The 21,721-nt window shown below is 41.9% G+C and overlaps 1 protein-coding gene across 4 annotated transcripts in view; it reads right to left on the bottom strand.

Moving 5' to 3' along the window:
* mettl14 (methyltransferase like 14) overlaps positions 1 to 20,162 on the bottom strand; it is a 77,990-nt gene extending 57,828 nt beyond the window's left edge. For 2 of the 4 annotated variants that reach the window (XM_041189818.1, XM_041189829.1), the window contains exons 1-2: positions 20,014 to 20,162; positions 2,402 to 2,490 (exon numbers count right to left, since the gene is read on the bottom strand). In XM_041189818.1, the coding sequence (XP_041045752.1) occupies positions 2,402 to 2,490; positions 20,014 to 20,079 (155 nt within the window). In that variant the 5' untranslated portion in view covers positions 20,080 to 20,162. Of the gene's footprint in view, positions 1 to 2,401; positions 2,491 to 13,410; positions 13,558 to 16,586; positions 16,690 to 20,013 lie in introns of those variants that run through there. The other 2 variants (XM_041189839.1, XM_041189808.1) reach the window with 2 other exon arrangements.
* Positions 20,163 to 21,721: the final 1,559 nt, after the last annotated feature.

Below are 21,721 nucleotides of genomic sequence, written 5' to 3'. Positions count from 1 at the left end.
GGTATAAACAAGATGCATTAACTAATGTCAGCATATGTGTTAAGTGCCGTGCATGTGCAGTGGTGCTCTGAATTGCAATGGGAAACAAAGCATTGTATTTTGTCCAAATGTAGCTTGGTCGCACATATTACAAATCAATGTGCCGATGGGCCTGGGATTTACTGTGATAGCCATAACGTGGTTTCAATGTGGCATCATGTAATACTGGAATTAAGGATGTCGCATCAACTCCAACTGTTACATTGGTGCCAACATAATGTTATTAAACAACCAGATTACCACCCAAGTAGGACTTCATAGAACCAATGCAGCCAAAACAGAATGCAATTCAGCAAATATATGCTATGATGTTTATTTTAATTTGCACCACCTTGGTTGTAAATTCACCCAAAAAAACAGCTGCGAAGCACAGGGAGGCCACAAACTTGGCCAAAATGGAAAATAAGTGTGACACATTAGATATATTCTTGGGGTAGAGCAGAGGATGTATCAGTAGTATAAAAACAAGGACAAATAAAACACAAAATTCAAAAGAGAAAATGCTAAAATTTCAGTTTTAAACAATGAAGTATTTCTTATGTTGTCAGTTGCAGGAAAACGGTATTAAAGTACAGAGGTGCAATCGCTCAATTTCTTTACTTACTTAAAATTGCGTTTGCAGTTATAGAAACAGTAAAACAAAGTTGACTTGATAAATACATCGACCAGTTTATTTCAAGAAGAAACTTTGACCTTAGTTTTAAAATCCTATGTTTGCCACTGTAAAAATAAAATCTTGCTTAAAAGCAATCCTTTAATGATGTGGCTTGGAGTTTCTATCTCTGCAGACCAAGAAATATCAAAACAGACTTTAGTTACAAAATAAATAAGCAAGATACCAGAGACCACTGCATATTAGAAAGGGGCACTGTCATCTTAACACTTTCACGCAGAGGCCTGGCTCTTGGAATTGGCTCTATCACAAATGCCATGAAGTGCTTTGAATTTCACTTAATTTTACAGGTTAGAATCCATAATTCTTACACAAATGAGATGGCGACTGCTGAATATTCAAAGTTGTAACAGTCTCAAGTTGCTTTACTCAGTTGACAGTGCCTCTTTGGCATCAATAAAGAAATGCTAAATCTGCCTCAAGTTTAGATAGCTGTAAAATATTATTTGTTTGGATTTTATCTTTAGAAAAGTGCAATGCATGGAGCAATTAATGCCTAATCCTGTGGGCTTCACACACTTACATGGGTTACAGAACATTTAAAGTGCAAACTGAAATAATAATTAAAGTGTGTAACATGCATTTGTTATAATAAATTTACATAAGCTAAATGCAAAAGACTATTTTGCAAGTAAATACTGGAGTGAGTGATATATAAGATTTAAAAAATCAACTTGGAAATGTATTGTAGACAGCTTTAAACATACAAACGTTGGGCCCAAACCAATAATGGTGGATTGGGATGTGCAGTTAGCTGATCAGAACTATGAAGTTAACTGTGCCTCAGTGACAAAGAAGATCCAAACATACGTACTTGTCTATATGTTAATACTCAGTTTTGCTTTTTATTATGATTAGACTTATTCTTAAAATGGCAGAGAGAAGATAGAAGCATTGTTTTTTTCCCCTTCAGTATTTTAAATTTGAAAAAGGTCCCAAGAACCCAATGGGTCAGTCGAGTATGTATAAAACGTGACTTTGCACTAAGCCGAAGTTATGCTACATATGATAGGGACTACCTGACTTGAGTTACAAAGCCAGCCTTATGCCATTGTGCACACAAAACCACTTAGGCCCAGACCTAAAACTGACGGGTCTGTAGTCCTGACAATGCAAAATAAGAATTTCACATCTCATTCATCATCTTGGTCTAAAGCTAGCATTGCAAGGCTAGATTCAACTATACTGAATATAGTTGATAAACATAAGATACTGGAGGATGTGGATTAAACCTACAATCCTCCACATATTTAGTTGATGATCTTACCTGCATTGTTCCTAGCTAGGGGCTTTCCACAGAAGGGAAGGAATATAGAAAAATGAAAGAGGGGCGAAGCAAAAGAGAATGGTACTCTATTTTTGTTATTTGCCTCCTGTGCTTAAAGCACAGGCCCCAACTGAGAGGAACAAGAGGTAGAAAATAAGGAAATATTACCCATATACATCCTACTTATTGGATGATACGGTATTTATACAAGATGGTGCTATATAAAGAATTCAGTTTTTTCAGGAGTTAATTTTCAAATGTTACTTTCCAAAACAGCTTTTTTGAATAAAGATGGAGGAGGGTGAGTCTATGGCTTTACAAACCCATGTTACTGATATTTTACAACCTATTTAGCATACTATTACAAATCTCCTGTACTACCTTATTAGCTACAAAACAAGATAAAAAGCTTTCATACTAACCTGCAGGTTTCTCTGGTTTCAGCAATCTCCCTCTGTTCTTCCTTGCTGTTCAGGACTGCCCCAATGTTGTCTGCACTTTCAGCTCCTAGCTAAAAACAAAAAAATCTGTAAAATTTCACATTAAATTAGGTTACACAAGAAACTCAAGTCAGCAATATATTTTTTAAAAGGGTAGTGTACAGTAAAATTGCACTGATTGTTAATTTCTTTTTTGGTACAATAGCATACTGGTTTGGTTACTGTACCAAACCAGAGGCTTGGGCTAATGATCCAGAGATGCAACTTGAAATCCCAACACCAGCAGCTGGGAAATTTAACAACTTGTATGTATGTAGGACCTTTGTGTGTTAAAATGTCCCAATGCACTTCACAAACACCTTATAAAAACAAAGTATGATACCAAGCTACATAAGGAGCTTGATCAAAGACATAGATTTTAAGGACCATCTTAAAAAAAATAGCTGGGGAGGCAGAGATTAGAGGAAAAAGTTCCAGAGTTTAGGACCTTGGCAACTCAAAGCATGGCTGTCAATGGAGGAGTGATTAAAATCAGGGGGCAGAATTTTGCCCTCGGATGGCATGCGGGTCCCACCGGCTCGGCGGCGGCAGGCAGCCGAACCCCGCCACCGAAATGGGGCCTGCCGCCATTTTGAGTGGGCGGGCCAATTAAGGCCCACCCAGCGGCCTGCCCGAGGGGATGGGGAGCGGTGGGGGGGATTCCTCATCTGTCAAAGTGCACTCTTTCGCGCACTGCTCCCTGAAGCAAAGTCCTGTCTCAGCGAGATTCGTGACAGGTAAGTAAAGTCTAAAAATAGAAAAATATTAAATTTATTAACATGTCCCCCTCATGTGACAATGTCAAACGAGATGGGACATGTTAATAATAAACACTTAAAATTTATCACATTTTTTAAAAACGGACATGAAACTTCATCCCGCCAGTGGATGACGTTTCATCAATAATCTGAACCTGGCCTGCCCGCCAGCCTTAAGCTTGGTATTTAATTAACTATTTAACTGGTATTTACCTAGCCTGTCAATGGCCTTAATTCGCTGATTTCGCTGTCCACACGCCTTCCTAAAAATTTAAAGGGACCGGGGTGACATCGGGGGTTTCTCCCGATGTCATCCAGCGTCATTTTCCCCTCGGCGAGCAGGTCCCACCCCCAAATCGCCAAAGGGCAAATCCTGGCCAGGATGTGCAAAAGGCCAGAATTAGAGGAGCACTGATATATCAGGAGGGTTATGGTCTGGAGGATAGTACAGAGATAGAAAGAGCCAAGGCTATGGAGGGATCTGAAAACAAGGACGAGAATTAAAGGGAAAAAATGTGTGCGCTGCTTGACCAGGAGCCAATGTAGGTCAGCAAGGACAGAGATGATGGGTGAATGGGATTTGGTATAAGTTGAGACACCGGCTGCAGAGTACTGGCATCAAGTTTATAGATATAGAATATACAAGGCTGGCCAAGAGAGAACAGCCAGGTCTAGAGGTAACAAAGGTGTGATGATGGTTTCAGCAGCTGATGAGTGATAGGGGATGTTATGGAGGTAGAAATAGGCAGCTTACAGACATGTGGTCAGATGCTCATCTCATGGTCAAATATATCAGAATTGGGAACAGTCAGATATAAAAACAAAAAACTGCAGATACTGGAATACACGTGGAAATTCATGCTTTTTGGATAGTATCACTGAGGGGCAGCAGTTGAGGAAGAGGAGGGGATCAAGGATGGGGATATTTGTGGATATCTGCTGCCCTTATCCAGTCTACTCTATATGTGACTTCAGACCCACAGCAACATAGTTGACTCTTAGCTGCACTCTGTAACAGCAAAGCACCCCAGTATCAAACAGCTACAAAAATCTATAGAAAAACTGGATGAGTCACCCAGCATCGACCTCAGCCCCAGATGTGGAAATGACAAGACACACTCAGCCCATTCGACTGTGCAACATCCTTCTCACTAACATCTGGGGACAAACAAGCCCCTTCCGTACAGTTACAACACTGGAATCGGCCCAAAATGTTAAAGCAGGACAGTTCCAATCTGGTTAATTACTGACCCTCTGTTGGCACTCAGTCAGAAAAGTGATGTAAGATGCCATCATCAGTGCTGTCGGAGAGCAATAACCTGCTCAATGATGCTTAGTTTGGTTTCCCCCAGAACCACTCAGCTCCTGGCTTCATTACAGTCATGGCCAAACATGGCAAAAAAAGAGCTGAATTACAACGTGAGGTGTAACTACCCTTGACATCAAGGCAGCTACAGTCAATAGTGGCATCATACCCTTGTAAATGGAAGTCAATGGGAAACGGGGGACATCACGCCAATTCCTGGAGTCATACCTGGCATAAAGCAAGATGGTTGTTATTGTTGGGGGGCAATCAATTCAGATCCAGGACATTATTACAGAAATGCCTCATGCAGAGCCCTAGGTTCAACCATCTTGAGTTGCTTATCAATGAGCCCCCATTATCATAAGGTCAAAAGTGGTGATGTTCACTGATGATTGCACAATGTTCAGCACCATTTGTGACTGATCAAATACTGAAGCAGTCCATGTCCAAATGCAGCAAGAAAACATTCAGGGCAGGGCTGATAAGTGGCAATTGACACTGTGCCACAGGAGTACCAAGCAATGACCATCTCCAACGAGAGAGAATCTAACCACATCCCCATGACATTCAATGGCATTACCATCACTGAATTCCCCACCAGGGATGGCAGGATTGTCTTATAAAGAGAGATTGAGGAGACTAGGTTTATATTCCCCAGAGTTTAGGAAAATGGGAGGCGATCCTAATGAAGCACATTAAATTCTTACAGGACTCGACAGAGTAGAGGCAGGAAGGATATTTCCCCTACCTATGGGGGGTTCTAGAACCAGGGGACAGAGTCTCAGAACAAGAGGTTTGCCCTTCAGGACTGAGATGAGGAGGAATTTCTTCACTCAGAGGGTGGTAAATCTTTAGAATTCTCTACCCCAGAGGGCTGTGGAGGCTGTCATTGACTATGTTCAAGACAGAGATTGATCTCAATATTAAAGATATCAGTGGGTATGGGGATAATGCGGGCAAATGGCCTTGAGGTAGACAATCAGCCGTGATCTAGGCAAATGGCAGAGCAGGTTTGAGGGGCCGAATGGCCTACTCCTGATCCTATTTCTTATGTTCCCAGGGTCACAATTGACTGGCAACTTAACTGGACCAGTCACATAAATACTGTAGTTACAACAGCAGGTTAGAGGCTGGGAATTCTGTAGTGAGGTGACTCACTTCCTGACTTCCCAAAGCCTATCCATTATCTACAAGGTACAAGACAGGCAGTTAACACCACAGCAGCTGTTATTTACACCAAATAAACCACAGTGGTTCACCACCACCACCTTCACAAGGCAACTGTTAATGGGCAATAAGTGGGAGCCTTACCAGCCAACACCTACATCCAATGAATGAATAAAAAAAAGACTCATTTTTAAAAAAATCTTAAATACAAATCACAATGCACCTCACCCTAAAACTAGAAGGCAGATGTCAGTTTAAAAGATACAAATGTTTATTTTTAAAATACAATGCCCTTGATAAATTAGATTTTCCCAGTAATGATAATAATTTGAATCAGATGCAGTACTTAAAATGTTGGTAGTTTCTGTACACAAGCAAATGTCATTCTTTGTGCAATGTCAGAAATATTTTATTTATAATTAATTACAGATGAAACATACAATGGCAGGATATTTAACTTAGCTAGTTGCTTGCATTCGTTAGAACTGCAGATTTAAATTTCTCGCAATCTTAGCAATAACTTTTAATGAAGAAGTTGAAGTTGTGCATCTATCCTCAACTAACAGACCATAATGGCACTGGGTTTCAATGTAAAGTATCTATTTAGTTCCTCAACCATTTTTTAAAAATCCATACATCTAACCTCCTCAGATGATTCCCTCAAAAGATCATTGCAATCTTTAATTATTTTCTGGCTTCTAACAATTTTTCTTCCAAAGCCTTTCCATCACTACTAGTGTTCCACTATCCTTTTCTTTAAGCATTCCTCTGTCTGTCCATTGTAATGTTTAGTGCCCTAAAAACAAAATTCCTACTTTTGACAATTAGTCCTTTTATACCTAGTAAAATACATCTGGGTGACTTCTCTATTTAGGTTCATCTTACCATGAACCCCCTATCTTCCACCAGTATGGATTTAAATCAATGACTTTTTTCCCTCAATTGTTTTTACTTAACATAACTCAATGTACTTTCCTCAAACCTTCCTCATACATAAAAAATTAATCTCTTCTCGTTGCAGCTCAAACCTAACTGTTGAAATTTTAAAATTTACCAAATTGTGCCCAGGTTTTCTGTCTAGTAAGCTTCTAGGTGTTGGAAATTAATTATTGGGCTCTTTTGATATAAGAAATACCATCAGCTGTCAATTATTTTTCTGCATATGCATCTAAACAGATAAGTAGATAGATGTATGTACATGGCAACATAACATAGTGCTACCAGCTTACACGACACTAAAAATGCTGCAGGCAGCAACTGTAATGGCTCAATAAATATATTCAGTGAGCAGCTGAGCTATACAGATTAGAAAGGTCCCAAGTTCTGTTTCCATGTTGGATTCGCTGATTTTAGCCAGGTTAAATTTAAGACTAGGCTTTTGACAAAAAACACGATAATGCTTTATAACAGACATAGGCTATAACTGGTACTTAAATAGGTTTAATTCAATTCCTTTATTTCTTTCTTCTAATGTAATTTGTTTCTATCAGAACCCCTTTGCTCATTTATGTAACTTAAAAGTCACATTTTTAAAAAGTTACACTTTATTCTTATCTTAGTTTAACTCCCTGACAATATTGTGCAAAATACCCCTTCTCAACACAATTGTTAATGCATATATCAATTTAACAAGCTACTTACGGGCTAGTTCCACAGTCAAGGCTCTTGCCATGGAATTGTACTTCAAAAAAAGGTAGAAAATAATGCACTTGGATCTGTAATTTTCAGGGCTGTGCTACAGTACCTGCCATTCTGTGAAGGGAGTTAATTAAGGAGAGCTAGCATTGGACTTGTAAAAGGCAAATCGCGTTTGGCCAATCTATTGGAATTTCTTGATGAAGTTACAAAAGAAAGCTGATGAAGGGGATGCAGTGGCTCATGGAATAGGGATGGTCAGTGTCAGCTGGCTTAAAGACAGAAAATAATGAGTCGTGGTAACTGGTTGTTTTTCAGTTTGGAGGATGGTAGACAATGGCGTTCCCCAAGGGTCAGTACCAGGATCTGAGTTTTAATTTTGATACATGTAAATGACTTGAATATCAGAAGACATTGTAAAGCTTCAACATATGCAAATGTTACCAAATTTGGATGTGAGGCAAACAGTGAAGATGATACCAATCAACTGCAACAGGACACAGACAAACTAGCAAAATGGGCAACAAGTGGCAGATGGAATTTAATACAGAGGGGTATGAGGTGATGCATTTTTGCAGAAGGTATAAGGAGAGGCAATATAGACTAAATACCACAGTTAGAGACAGAGGGAACTGGGGTTCATGTGCACAGAACTTTGAAAGTGACAGGACATACTGAAAGAGAGTGGTCAGCAAAGCATATGAGATCTAGGATTTCATAAATAGAGGTATAGTGAACAAAAACAGGGAAGTTATTCTGAGCTGTAAAGTTCTGCTTAAGCAACAACTAGTGTACAAGGTTAGATAACATAAGAACAAAAGAGGAGTAGGCCTTCAACCCCACTAGCCTGCTCCACCATATAATAAGATCATAGCTGATCTGATTGTGGCCTTAACTCTACTTTTCTGCCAGCGCCCCATAACCTTAATCAATCAAAAATCTAAGTCAGCCTTGAATATAATTCAATGTCCAGCCTCCAAAGCTCTGTGGGATAGAATTCCAAGAATTCACAACCCTCAGAAGAAATTCCTTCCCATCTCAGTCTTAAATGGATGGCCACTTAGCCTGAAACAATACCTCAAGAGTGCTACGTTCCCCCATAAGAGGAAACATCGTCTCAGTATCTGCCCTGTTAAGTCCCTCAGAATCAGGTGTGTTTCAATAAGATCACCTTTCATTTTTCTAAACGCCTATGAGCATAGGCTAAACCCAAAGATATTGTGGTCTGGTTGTTTAAAAATTTTCAGATATCAGTACTTTTGGCAAAACAAAAACAGAATTACCTGGAAAAACTCAGCAGGTCTGGCAGCATTGGTGGAGAAGAAAAGAGGTGACGTTTCGAGTCCTCATGACCCTTCAACAGAACTATGTGAATCCAAGGAGAGGGGGGAAATATAAGCTGGTTTAAGTGGGGGGGAGCTGTGGAGGAGGGTGGTGTGGTTGTAGGGACAAGCAGTGATAGGAGCAGATAATCAAAAGATGTCACAGACAAAAGAACAAAGAGGTGTTGAAGTTGGTGATATTATCTAAACGAATGTGCTAATTAAGAATGGTTGGTAGGGCACTCAAGGTATAGCTCTAGTGGGTGTGGGGGCAGCATAAAAGATTTAAAAATAATGGAAATAGGTGGGAAAAGAAAAATCTATATAAATTATTGGAAAAAACAAAAGGAAGGGGGAAGAAACAGAAAGGGGGTGGGGATGGAGGAGGGAGTTCAAGACCTAAAGTTGTTGAATTCAATATTCAGTCCGGAAGGCTGTAAAGTGCCTAGTCAGAAGATGAGGTGTTGTTCCTCCAGTTTGTGTTGGGCTTCACTGGAACAATGCAGCAAGCACCAAGGACAGACATGTGGGCAAGAGAGCAGGGTGGAGTGTTAAAATGGCAAGCGACAGAGAGGTTTGGGTCATTCTTGCGGACAGACCGCAGGTGTTCTGCAAAGTGGTCGTCCAGTTTACGTTTGGTCTCTCCAATGTAGAGGAGACCGCATTGGGAGCAACGAATATGGTAGACTATGTTGGGGAAATGCAAGTGAAATGCTGCTTCACTTGAAAGGAATGTTTGGGCCCTTGGACGGTGAGAGAAAGGAAGTGAAGGGGCAGATGTTACATCTTTTGCATGGGCATGGGGAGGTGCCATAGGTGGGGGTTGAAGAGTAGGGGGTGATGGGGGAGTGGACCAGGGTGTCCCGGAGGGAACGATCCCTACGGAATGCTGACAGGGGGGGGTGGTGAAGGGAAGATGTGTTTGGTGGTGGCATCATGCTGGAGTTGGCAAAAGTGGCGGAAGATGATCCGTTGAATGCGGAGGCTGGTGAGGTGATAGGTGAGGACAAGGGGGACCCTATCATGTTTCTGGGAGGGAGGAGAAGGCATGAGGGCAGATGCACGGGAGATGGGCCGGACACGGTTGAGGGCCCTGTCAACGACCGTGGGTGGAAAACCTCGGTTAAGGAAGAAGGAGGACATGTCAGAGGAACTGTTTTTGAAGGTAGCATCATCGGAACAGATGCAGCGGAGGCAAAGGAACTGAGAGAATGGGATGGAGTTCTCACACTGAACAATTTCTCCTTCAACTCCTCTCACTTCCTCCAAGTAAAAGGTGTGGCTATGGGTACCCGTATGGGCCCCAGCTATGCCTGTCTCTTTATGGTGTATGTGGAACATTCCTTGTTCCAGTCCTACTCCGGCCCCCTTCCACAACTCTTTCTCCGGTACATCGATGATTATTTCAGTGCTGCTTCATGCTCTTGTCGGGACTTGGAAAAATTTATTAATTTTGCTTCCAATCTCCACTCCTCCATCATTTTCACGTGGTCCATCTCTGACACTTCCCTTCCCTTCCTTGACCTCTCTGTCTCAATCTCTGGTAACAGACTGTCCACCAATATCCATTACAAGCCTACCGACTCCCACAGCTACCTCGACTACAGCTTCTCACACCCCGCTTCCTGTAAGGACTCCATCCCATTCTCTCAGTTCCTTCGCCTCCGTCGCATCTGTTCCGATGATGCTACCTTCAAAAACAGTTCCTCTGACATGTCCTCCTTCTTCCTTAACCGAGGTTTTCCACCCACGGTCGTTGACAGGACCCTCAACCGTGGCTGGCCCATCTCCCGCGCATCCGCCCTCACGCCTTCTCCTCCCTCCCAGAAACATGATAGGGTCCCCCTTGTCCTCACTTCTCACCCCACCAGCCTCCGCATTCAAAGGATCATCCTCCACCATTTCCGCCAACTCCAGCATGATGCCACCATCAAACACATCTTCTCTTCACCCCCCCGTCGGCATTCCGTAGGGATCGTTCCCTCCGGGACACCCTGGTCCACTCCTCCATCACCCCCTACTCCTCAACCCCCACCTATGGCATCTCCCCATGCCCATGCAAAAGATGTAACACCTGCCCCTTCACTTCCTTTCTCCTCACCGTCCAAGGGCCCAAACATTCCTTTCAAGTGAAGCAGCATTTCACTTGCATTTCCCCCAACTTAGTCTACCGTATTCGTTGCTCCCAATGCGGTTGCCTCTGCATTGGAGAGACCAAACGTAAACTGTGCGACCACTTTGCAGAACACCTGCGGTCTGTCCGCAAGAATGACCCAAACCTCCCTGTCGCTTGCCATTTTAACACTCCACCCTGCTCTCTTGCCCACATGTCTGTCCTTGGTGCTTGCTGCATTGTTCCAGTGAAGCCCAACGCAAACTAGAGGAACAGCATCTCATTTTCTGACTAGGCACTTTACAGCCTTCCGGACTGAATATTGAATTCAACAACTTTAGGTCTTGAACTCCCTCCTCCATCCCCACCCCCTTTCTGTTTCTTCTCCCTTCCTTTTGTTTTTTCCAATAATTTATATAGATTTTTCTTTTCTCACCTATTTCCATTATTTTTAAATCTTTTATGCTGCCCCCTCCCCCACTAGAGCTATACCTTGAGTGCCCTACCATCCATTCTTAATTAGCACATTTGTTTAGATAATATCACCAACTTCAACACCTGTGTTTTTTTGTTCTTTTGTCTGTGACATCTTTTGATGATCTGCTCCTATCACTGCTTGCTTGTACCTACAACCACACCAGCCCCCCTCCACTGCTCTCTCCCCCAGTCTTCCCCCCACCCCCCCCACCTTAAATCAGCTCATATTTCACCCCTCTCCTTGGATTCACATAGTTCTGTTGAAGGGTCATGAGGACTTGAAACATCAACTCTTTTCTTCTCCACCGATGCTGCCAGACCTGCTGAGTTTTTCCAGGTAATTCTGTTTTTTGTTTTGGATTTCCAGCATCTGCAGTTTTTTGTTTTTATTTTAGTACTTTTGGCAAGGCATTCCTGTAATGCTTCATAACACTCAGGCTATAACTGGTACTTAAATTGGTTTAAAACACAGCAAAATGCAAAAATACTGGATGATTTCCTCTATACTCAAAGGACTGTGAATTATCTACCCTGATTGTCTAACTATAATAGCAAACAGCATAAGTATGTACTCTATTTAATGTGTAAATGCGAAAAGCGCTTGTCTTTCCTCATAAGACAAACCCCCTCATCCCATGTAGACAAAGAAAATTTGCAGGAAATTAAATAGGCAATTGAAATATAACCCTTGCAGGGTTAAGTGGATAGAGCAGGGGAATGGGACTAGCTAGATTGCTTTACAGAGAGCCAGTATGTACTTGATGGGTTGAATGGCCTCCTTTGTGCTGGTTATGACTAAGTGTGGAATCAGCATTCAATATCAATTAAATGCAAGATTCCTTAAACATGTATAAGCTTTGCTAGGTTTTCTCCTAGTTAAGCCCCTCAAGTGCTTAAATATATTTTTCCACAATATGATCAAAGACTGGCTGCTATGCCCAATACCCAGCACAGCACTGAGCAGACTACTCCATTGATTATTCAAGGCAACATGTTAATCCAAATAATATATCCTGTAAGCACACACGAAAAGTCACTCACACATGAGCAGGTGACTTACTTGAGGTTAAAGTTTAAATCTGTCCTATAGAGCTTGTAAGAACCTGATCCACAGAGAAAAAGTGAAAGTGAGTATTCAGTAGATCATGCAGTCCTTTGAGCTTGCTTTTCCAATCAACAAGACCATGGTTGACCTTCTATGCCAATGCCACCTTCCTGCAACATCCCCATATTCCTCGATTCCATTGGCATCCAAAAATCTATCAATTTCTCGAATTTACTCGAAAGTTGTTTGTTACACTTTATCCAATCAAGAAAAAAGCTATACTTTATAACAGTATGATGTGCTGATTTAAAATAAAAATATGACTTGCATTTATATAGCACTTCTCATGACCAGATAGCTCAAAGTGCTTTACAGTCAATTAAGTGCTTTTGAAGTGTCATCACTGTTGTAATGTAATGTGGGAGCTAATTTTTGCACAGCATGCTCCCAGAAACAGCAATTTGATAACTGCCAGATGATTTGCTTTTGGTGATGTTGATTGAGAGATAAATATTGGCCAGGACACGTGGGAGAGGGAGCACCTCGATTTAAAATCTCATCCAAAAAACTATACCTCTGAAAGCACAGCACTCCCCCAGCACTCTTCTGGAGTGCCAGCCCCAATATTTGTACTGGGAGTGTAATAGAATCCACAAACTGTTGATTCAGGGGTGAGCATTCTCCCAACTCACCACAGCTAGCTTACATTAAAATAAATTGTTTCCCACTCATCTGGAGTGCTTACATCAATTAAAGCAACTCCAGTGTTAGACAGAGGAATACACACTTTGAAACTTTAATTTTCATAATTAAAGGTATACTATAATGCTTCACAGTGGTAGCATTATTACAAGCATTCCTCACCGAATGCATAGATTCACCTCTATAAAATGAGTAGATCTCACATGGCATTGCTCACAGTCAGCCAAAAAATACATTCCTTTGTAACAATTAACATGATTACGATCAGAAGGACCTCCAATTCAGTGAACAAGTCAAATTCCATTGTTACTTAATGGTGGACAGGAATTCTGTCAGTACTTTGAGGGCTGAACTCCTCCACTCAGTCCATTATTCTGTTAAAACTGGACATTAGTAGCCTTACTTCTATTTGATTTTTATTCCTTACCATTTTTAAAGCTGAGAACACACATGCAGGGTGTACCAGGTGAAAGTAGGTATTTTCATCTGCAATCTCCCTTTCCTCTCCGAAGTTCCTGAACATGTTGTGGCCTCCCAAATCCCTTCCCATCGCTGCCATGCTTGAATCCCTATCAGGTTCCTGCCTCACCACAGTACCAAACCAACTCTAGTCAAAGATAAAAGCAAAGTACTGTGGATGCTGGAAATCTGAAATAAAAACACAAAACGCTGGAAAAGCTCAGCAGGTCTGACAGCATCTGTGGAGGGAAATAGAGTTAACGTTTTGAGTCCATTTGACTCCTCTGCGTTTTCTGTTTTTACTTCAACTCTAATCAAAGTCACAAATGACATCTAATGACTCTGATAGTGGTAAACTTTCCCTCCTGTCTTTCTCAACCTGTCTATAGCCTTTGACCTCACACCAGCTCTCTCAATTCCTCCACTGCTGCTAAATTATCAGACTGCTTATCTGGCATCCAGTATAGCTGAGCAGAAATTTTTTCTAATTAAATACTGGAAAGACTGAAGTCATTGTTTTCCACCCTCTCTCCATTCCCTAGCTACCAACTCCATCCCTCTCCCTGGCCACTGTCTGAGACGAATCCGGTCTACTTGCAACCTTGATGTCACATTTGATCTTGAGATGAACTTTTCAACCTCATACTTGTGCCATCGCTAAGGCCACATGCTTTCACTTCTGCAATATCACACAACTTCACCCCTGCCTTAACTCACCTGCTGCTGAAACCTTCATTCATGCCTTCACTAGACTCGACTATTCCCACATACTCTGGTCTGGTCTCCCACATTCTACCCTCTGTAAACTTGAGGTCATCCGAAACTCTACTGCTCATGTCTTTACACACAGCAAGACCTGTTCCCCTATCACCCCTGCACTCACTGACCTACATGGGCTCCCAGTCAAGGAACATCTTGACTTTAAAATTCCCATCTTGTTTTCAAATCCCTCCATGGCCTTGCCTCTCCCCATCTCAATCTCCCCAGCCCTATAAACCTCATATCAGTGCTCCTCTATTGCCTAGACCATCTGGAATACCCTCCGTACACCTCCGCACCTCACTCCTGACCTAATATCTCATGTGACTCAGTGTCATACTTGGTTTTATTTTATAGTGCTCCTGTGAAGCACCTTGGGATGTTTCATTCTGTTAAGGCACCTACATAAGTATAAATAACAACAGAAAGTGTTGGAAAAACTCAGCAGGTCTGGCAGCAGCCATCGAGGGAGTCAGAGTTATGGCTTCGAGCCCAATATGACTCCTTCAGAACTGAGATCTCCACAGTATTTTGCTTTTACAAAAATATAAGTTGTTTTTGTTTGGTATTTAGCAATGCTCCAGAGAGTATGGCTTAGCTGAACTGGTTTCCTGCAGCATTGCTGACGGTCCAGGACTTTGGTAGCACTAGGACAATCCTGGAATCTGGAAGCATGGTGATGGGTCAACTGGGCTGCCATAAGTCTTACAAAGAGCCAGAGCTTCACAAAATTGAAATGGGAGGGGAACAATCTGAGATTCGGAAGAACTGCTGGAATTGCATTTGCATTTTTGGTGTCTGTCAGCAGAGAAAGAAATTGGGGCCGAGTCTGGCAGCACTTTGGCAAGTAGAGAAAAGGAGAAGTTCTAGGTCAGGCAGCATTAGCTTCGAGCTGTGAAAGTGATGTATGCAAATGTTGAATTTGGTACATTGTCAATAATTCCTGGATGCGGACTTGTGCCGTTTTCTGCATGGGGTGGAATTTCCTGTGGAGGCATAAGTAGGAAGTTCTGCCCAAAATTATATCCATTGAGCCAATATCAATTTACATTCAAGTATCCTACCAATCTCATAATACGTGCTGGAACATAAAGTCACACAAACAAGTGGAAATCAGCGGAAACTATTAGGGCTTTAAAAAAGCATAGAACTCAACTTATATTGCTTCTTTTAACATGAAAATGAGATTTTCAAGCCTTTTGGCCATCACTTATGCACATCAGGAAATATAAAGGGTAAATTAAAAATCATGACACAGAAGACAACTAAGTACATGCCATATGTACAGTGTGCAATCTTTTCATAAGTATCATTTGACTTGCCCGCCACCAAGGTAATCTGGGTTTTTTAAAAATATAAAAATTGCAAAAAAAAAAATACTCAGAGGAAACTAGTGGTTAGAATTGAATGTGAAAAGTTAAAACAGCAATTTATAATTGTAAATGTTGACCAAAAAGCATGGCAAATAATTGAGAGAAACACAAATGAACACGGCAAGGTATTTCATGACAGCTTTGCACTGTTAATTGTACTTTTCTATCCACAATACAGTGATAGATTTCCATTTTAAATCTGCTATTTTTAGCCAATTATACAGGTGTATGCTGACAGTTTTACAATGGCTTTTTCCCCCTGATATAAAAATGCTGACATAGGATTCTCAATGCATTTTGGAATGGAGTGCTGTGACATCCTAAGCATCTTAAATGATAAATGATGTATTATTATTTATTCTCATCTCAACTTAAAATAAATCTCAATTCTGACTACGTTTTGTTGCCTGATTTTAAGTAAAATACATTCTATATTTGTAGTGGACATCGCTTATCCAATTGTTAACATAAACTACATCTGCTTACAGCAGAGATATGAACCAACCCAACACATGTTTCTGCTTTACTTGAACAAACACAACAGTAATCCATGTTTGTAGAGATATCATTATCAAGTTGAGCCAGGAAACAAGAGCACTTAACATACTTTAAGGTTTGAGTGGAGAGGCAAGCAAGGCAAGGTCTGAGCATATTGTGTATAACCTGGTACAGGAAAGGAGCCAGCCAAACACTAATCAGAGGATGCCATCTTTGATTTAAAACAGTATAGAGCGAACAATCCATTAACATTCATCTTTGTCTAGTTTCTTTGGTTAAGACAGACAAACCAAGAATATAAGTACAGTCTTCTATAGTTTCTATTGAACATTATTAACCCATTGCAGCCTAGGACTTGCAACATTTTTTTCAGTAAGGATATATTCTATTTCCACATCCAACACAAGTATAAAAAGTTTAAAAACAGACACAGAACGCAGTACAATATATTTCTCAGCCAGATTGTTCCACTAGCTTTGTAGCTCTTTGGTTAAAACTTGCATTTATATAGCACCTTCAGTACAGTAGACAAAGCACTTCACAGGAGCATCATCAAACAGAACCACATAAGGAGATATAGGGCAGATGAGGTCCTAAAGCTAGGTTTTATCGAGTACCTTAAAGGAAGAAAAAGAGAAGCTGAGATTTAGGAGGGAATTCCAGAGCAGGAGGTCAGAATACAGGCAGCAAAGTTTCAAATAAGCTCAAGTTTACTGGGGGTGCAAGGTGGGAGGTCAGTCAGGAAAGAATTTGGATAGTCAAGTCTTGGGGAAGCAGTGGCGTAGCAGTAATATCACTGAACTAGAAATCCAGAGGCCTAGGCTAATGCTCTGGCGACACAGGTTCAAATCTCACCATGGCAGCTGGTGGAATTTAAATTCAATTAATAAATCTGCAATTCAAAGCTCAGAAATGGTGATCACGAAACTGTTGTAAAAACAAGTCTGATTCACTGATGTCCTAGCTGTCTCCTAGTCTAGCTGTTCCAGTACAGCTACAACATCATCTACCGGAAATGTGGGAAATTGCCCAGGTATGTCCAGTCCACAAAAACCAGGACAAACCCAACCAGGCCAATTACCACCCCATCAGTCTACTCTCAATCATCAGTAAAGTGATGGAAAATGTCGCTGACAGTGCTATCAAACAGCATTTACCAGCAATAAACTGAGCGTCAGTGAGCAGGTTGAGTTCCGCCAGGGCTACTTGGCTGTTGACCTCAATGCAGCCTTGGTCCAAACATGGATAAAAGAGCTGAACTCAAGAGGGGAGGTATGAGTGACTGCCCTTGACACCAAGGCAGCATTTGCCCGAGTGTGGCATCAAGGAGCCCTAGCAAAATTGGAGTCAATGGGAATCAGGGGGAAAGCTCTCTGTTGGTTGGAGACATACCTAACACAAAGAAAGATGCTTGTGGTTGTTGGAGGTCAATCACTCAATCCCAGGTCATCATTGCAGGAGTTCCTCAGGGTAGTGTCATAGGCCCAACCATCTTCAGTTGCTTCATCAATGACCTTCCCTGCATCATAAGGCCAGAAGTGAGGATTGTACAATTGTACAATGTTTAGCACCATTTGCGACTCTCAGATATTGAAGAAGTCCGTGCCCATATTCAGGAAGACCTGGATAAAATTCAGGCTTGGGCTGATAAGTGGCAAGTAACATTCATGGCACTCAAGTGTCAGGCAATGCCCATCTCCCCTTGACATTCAATGGCATTACCGTTTCTGAATTCCCCACTATCAACATCTTGGGGTATGACCACTGACCAGAAGCTGAGCTAGACCAGTTATATAAATGCTGTGGGTACAACAGCAGGTCAGAGGTTGGGAATTCTTCAGTGAGTAACTCACCTCCTGACCTCTCAAAGCCTGTCCACCATCTCCAAGGCACAGGTCAGGAGAGTAATGGAATACTCTCCACTTGCCTGGATGAGTGCGGCTCCAACAACACTTAAGAAGCTTGACACCATTCAAGACAAAGCAGCCCAAGTGATTGGCACCCCATCTACCACCTTCAACATTCACTCCCACCATCACTGGCGCACAGTGGCAGCAGTGTGTACCATCTACAAGATGCACTGCAGCAACTCATCATGGCTCCTTTGACAGCGCCTTCCAAACCCATGACCACTACCAACTAGAAGAACAAGGATAGCAAATGCATAGGAACACCATTATCTGCAAGTTCGCCAAGTTACACAACATCCTGATTTGGAACCAAATCAGTTCTTTCACCGTCACTGGGTCAAAATCCAGGCACACTCTTCCTAACAGCACTGTGGGTGTAGCTACACCACATGGACTGCAGCGGTTCAAGAAGGCAGCTCACCACCTTCTTCTCATGGGCAATAAATGCTGCCTAGCCAGCAATGCCCACATCCCATGAACAAATATATAAAAAAACATGGGCATGGATGAGGGTTTCGTTGCACTCAGGCTTGAGCATAGATCAGTGATATTAGAGGGGTGGAAGGAGGCAGTCTTGCTGATAGGCAGGATATGAGGTTCGAAGCTCAACTCAGGGTAAAATAGGATGTCATTGTTATAGCAGTCCAGTTCAGCCTCATACATTTGCAAGGAGGGGTGGAGTAAATGGCTTGGGAACAGAACTTGCAGCGCATGTTGAAAACAATGCTTCCCCCCCGGCCCCCCTCAAAATAGTTAACTGCAAGACATTTCTGATCATCTAATACTGGATGTCAACAAGCAGCATGATTCAACAGAGGCAGTGGAAAATTAGTCTGCCAAACAAATGCTGCTGTTGTACTACAAGTCCATTTTGTTTGAAAAAAAAAAGCAACATTACTTTAAAAACAACCCTCAAAAATAAGGATACCTCAACCTTTGCAATATTCCCAAGGGTCCAAACTCAGGTGTCATACTTAAACGGAAACATGACAAATAAGTTCGAACCTTCACACAAATTTCTTTGCTTACAAGACAGCCAATAAAATTTTTAACAATTACAGAGTACCATATGGACTATGCGCTATTGTTTTAGATCCGCTCAAAAGTCAGGTCTGTCATTTGTTTAAATAGTCCATGTGACTTTTTTATGCAGCCAAAACAGATTTTTAGGCAGATGGTCTTAATGCCACAGCAATGGTTGCATCTTCCTTTCAAATATTATACATCGAGTTAAAACTGTTTTATACATAACTGAACTTGATACATATCAGAATTCTAGAATACAAGGTTCAAAGTACATCATCCAATAACCTATTACTGCCACTGTACCTACATCTTTCCAGCGCCATGCAAGAAAACTGCAGGTTAAAATTTTCAGACTGAATTTGTCAAAGTGACTAGTATGAGGTACACAAGTAACTCATACGATGTCCCTTTGATTTTCTATTCTACCTTACAGGAGAACTCTGGGCAAGATCAGGGTTTTAAGTGTGCTACATCTCAAATACAAATCGTGAAGGCTGTCCCTTTACTTCACCTGCCCCATGTTGCATTTACATCACAGCACCAACCCGTTAGTAAAGTCGTAATAACAGTACTGTTCCAAGAGTTATATCTAAAGATTATGTCCTCAGTTAACATGTTCATGAGCATAGACAGCCTGACTCTCAAACCACCACCATCGGGCTAAAAGTCAGAAGCTTTGTAACAACATGGGCAATCTTGCAGCCTGATCAGGGGGAGGCTGATAAAAAAAAGCTTCTCAGAAACCAAAGATCAGAGGCAAACACTGGGTTCGTTAGTGGTCAGGACCCATTGCTGGTGGCGGTGTAGAATTGTCCCATCGAAGCGACAACCCGGCCTCCGGACGGGGACAGTCAGAAGAGTCACCCACCTGCACCTCACCCCGCCCGACTAATAAATCACCAGAGGCGGCTCAGTGACTGGGGGAAGTGGGCCTCAGGCCCGGCTAGCGGCTGGGAACATCAGCCATATGAAGGCCACGGCCGCCGCTTTCTCTGTCCCTCTCACCTGCTGGGCTAACAGCTCCCGGCGCAGTTTCGAACGCTCTCTGATCTCCTGTAAACGGCTGTCCATCCTAGGCCGCGGGCTCACTCCCTCCACTCCGAATCTGACCTTTCACCCGCGCGCTCAACCCTCTACATCACTTCCAGCCAGGCGAGCGGTGTCACGTCACGGACACGTCTAGGGAGCGGGGCCGAGAGCTGCAGGGGCGGGGCCGTGGGTGGGATGGGGATGTGGTGTCATTGTCGGGGCGGGGCCTATCACCGTTTGTTACCCCACTGGAAAGGAGCAGCATGCTTCTTAATGAAGTTCAGTCGAGTCTGTGAATTCACTCCCCGCCTCATCAGGTTTCCCACGTTAAGAGGGCGATTTTGAAAAATATACCTGAGCCTAGAGAACTTTGTATTCATATACATAAATTATTAAGAGGGCAGGGAAAGTTGAGAAGGTCTCGTGGCAATTTTTTGAGGTGCAGGAGCTCGAAGAAAATGTGTTGGCTGAATCGTTCCTAAAGTTACTGTTATGTTGTTTTCCCATGTGAGTCCCCAAACATCAGGAAAACTATAATAATTAAAAACAGAAAATGTTGGAAAAACTCAGAGCTGTGGCAGCATCTGTGGAGAGAGAGAGAGAGAGAGTTAACGTTTCGAGTCTGTATGACTTTTCTTCAGAGCTCATATCCAAAGAAGGGTCGTACGGAGTCGAAACGTTAACTCTGTTTCTCTCCACAGATGCTACCACACCCTATGAGCTTTTCCAGCATTTTCTGTTTTTATTTCAGATTTCCAGCATCCGCAGTATTTTGATTTATCTTGTCAGTAAAGCTTTGCTTCTTAAGAGAAAAATATTGGTTTATTTTGAACCATGTGGTATTTTGAATTATTAGTATTTAGCATAGCTAGAATTTCATTATGCAATAGCTTAGTTAATTTAAGCCTATTAAAACATGAATTACAGAAATCTTTACTTCTGACTGGGGGATGGTATATAGAGGGACCACTGCTTTTCTTGATTTATATTAATAACCTAGACCTGAGTGTACAGGGCACAATTTCAAAATTTAAAGATGACACAATACTTGGAAGCATTGTGAGCTGTGAGAAGGACAGTGATGGATTTCAAAAGGATATCAACAGGTTGGTGGAATGGGCAGACGAAATTTAACATAGAGAAGTGTTAAGTGTTACATTTTGCTCAGAAGAATGAGGAGAGGTGACATAAAATAAAGGTATTATTCTAAAGGAAATGCAGGAGCAGAGGGACCTGGGAATATATGTGCATAAAATCATTGAATGTGGCGGGGCAGGTTGAGGAAGCAGTTAATACATTTGACTGAATCCTGGGTTTTATAAATGGGGCACAGAGCACATAAGTAAGTTATGAACTTTCATAAAACACTGGTTCAGCCTCAACGGTAAGGATGTGAAGGTTTTAGAGAGCGTATAAAAAAGATTTACAAGAATGATTCCGAGGATGAGAGACATCAGTTATGTAAATAGGTGAAGCTGGAGCTGTTTTCCTTGGAGAAGAGAAGGTTGAGAGGAGATTTACCAGACATGTTCAAAATCATAAGGGGCCTGGATAGCATAAATGGGAGAAACTGTTCCCATTGGCAGAAGGTTGAGAACCCTAAGGTGATTAACAAAAGAACCTGAGGTGACAACAGGAAAAACTTCTTTATGCAACAAGTGGTTTGGATCTGGAATGCACGGCC

The sequence above is a fragment of the Carcharodon carcharias genome, chromosome 1, assembly GCF_017639515.1.
Source record: "Carcharodon carcharias isolate sCarCar2 chromosome 1, sCarCar2.pri, whole genome shotgun sequence".
Taxonomy (NCBI): domain Eukaryota; kingdom Metazoa; phylum Chordata; class Chondrichthyes; order Lamniformes; family Lamnidae; genus Carcharodon; species Carcharodon carcharias.
This window is presented reverse-complemented; position numbering and strand designations above follow the sequence as displayed.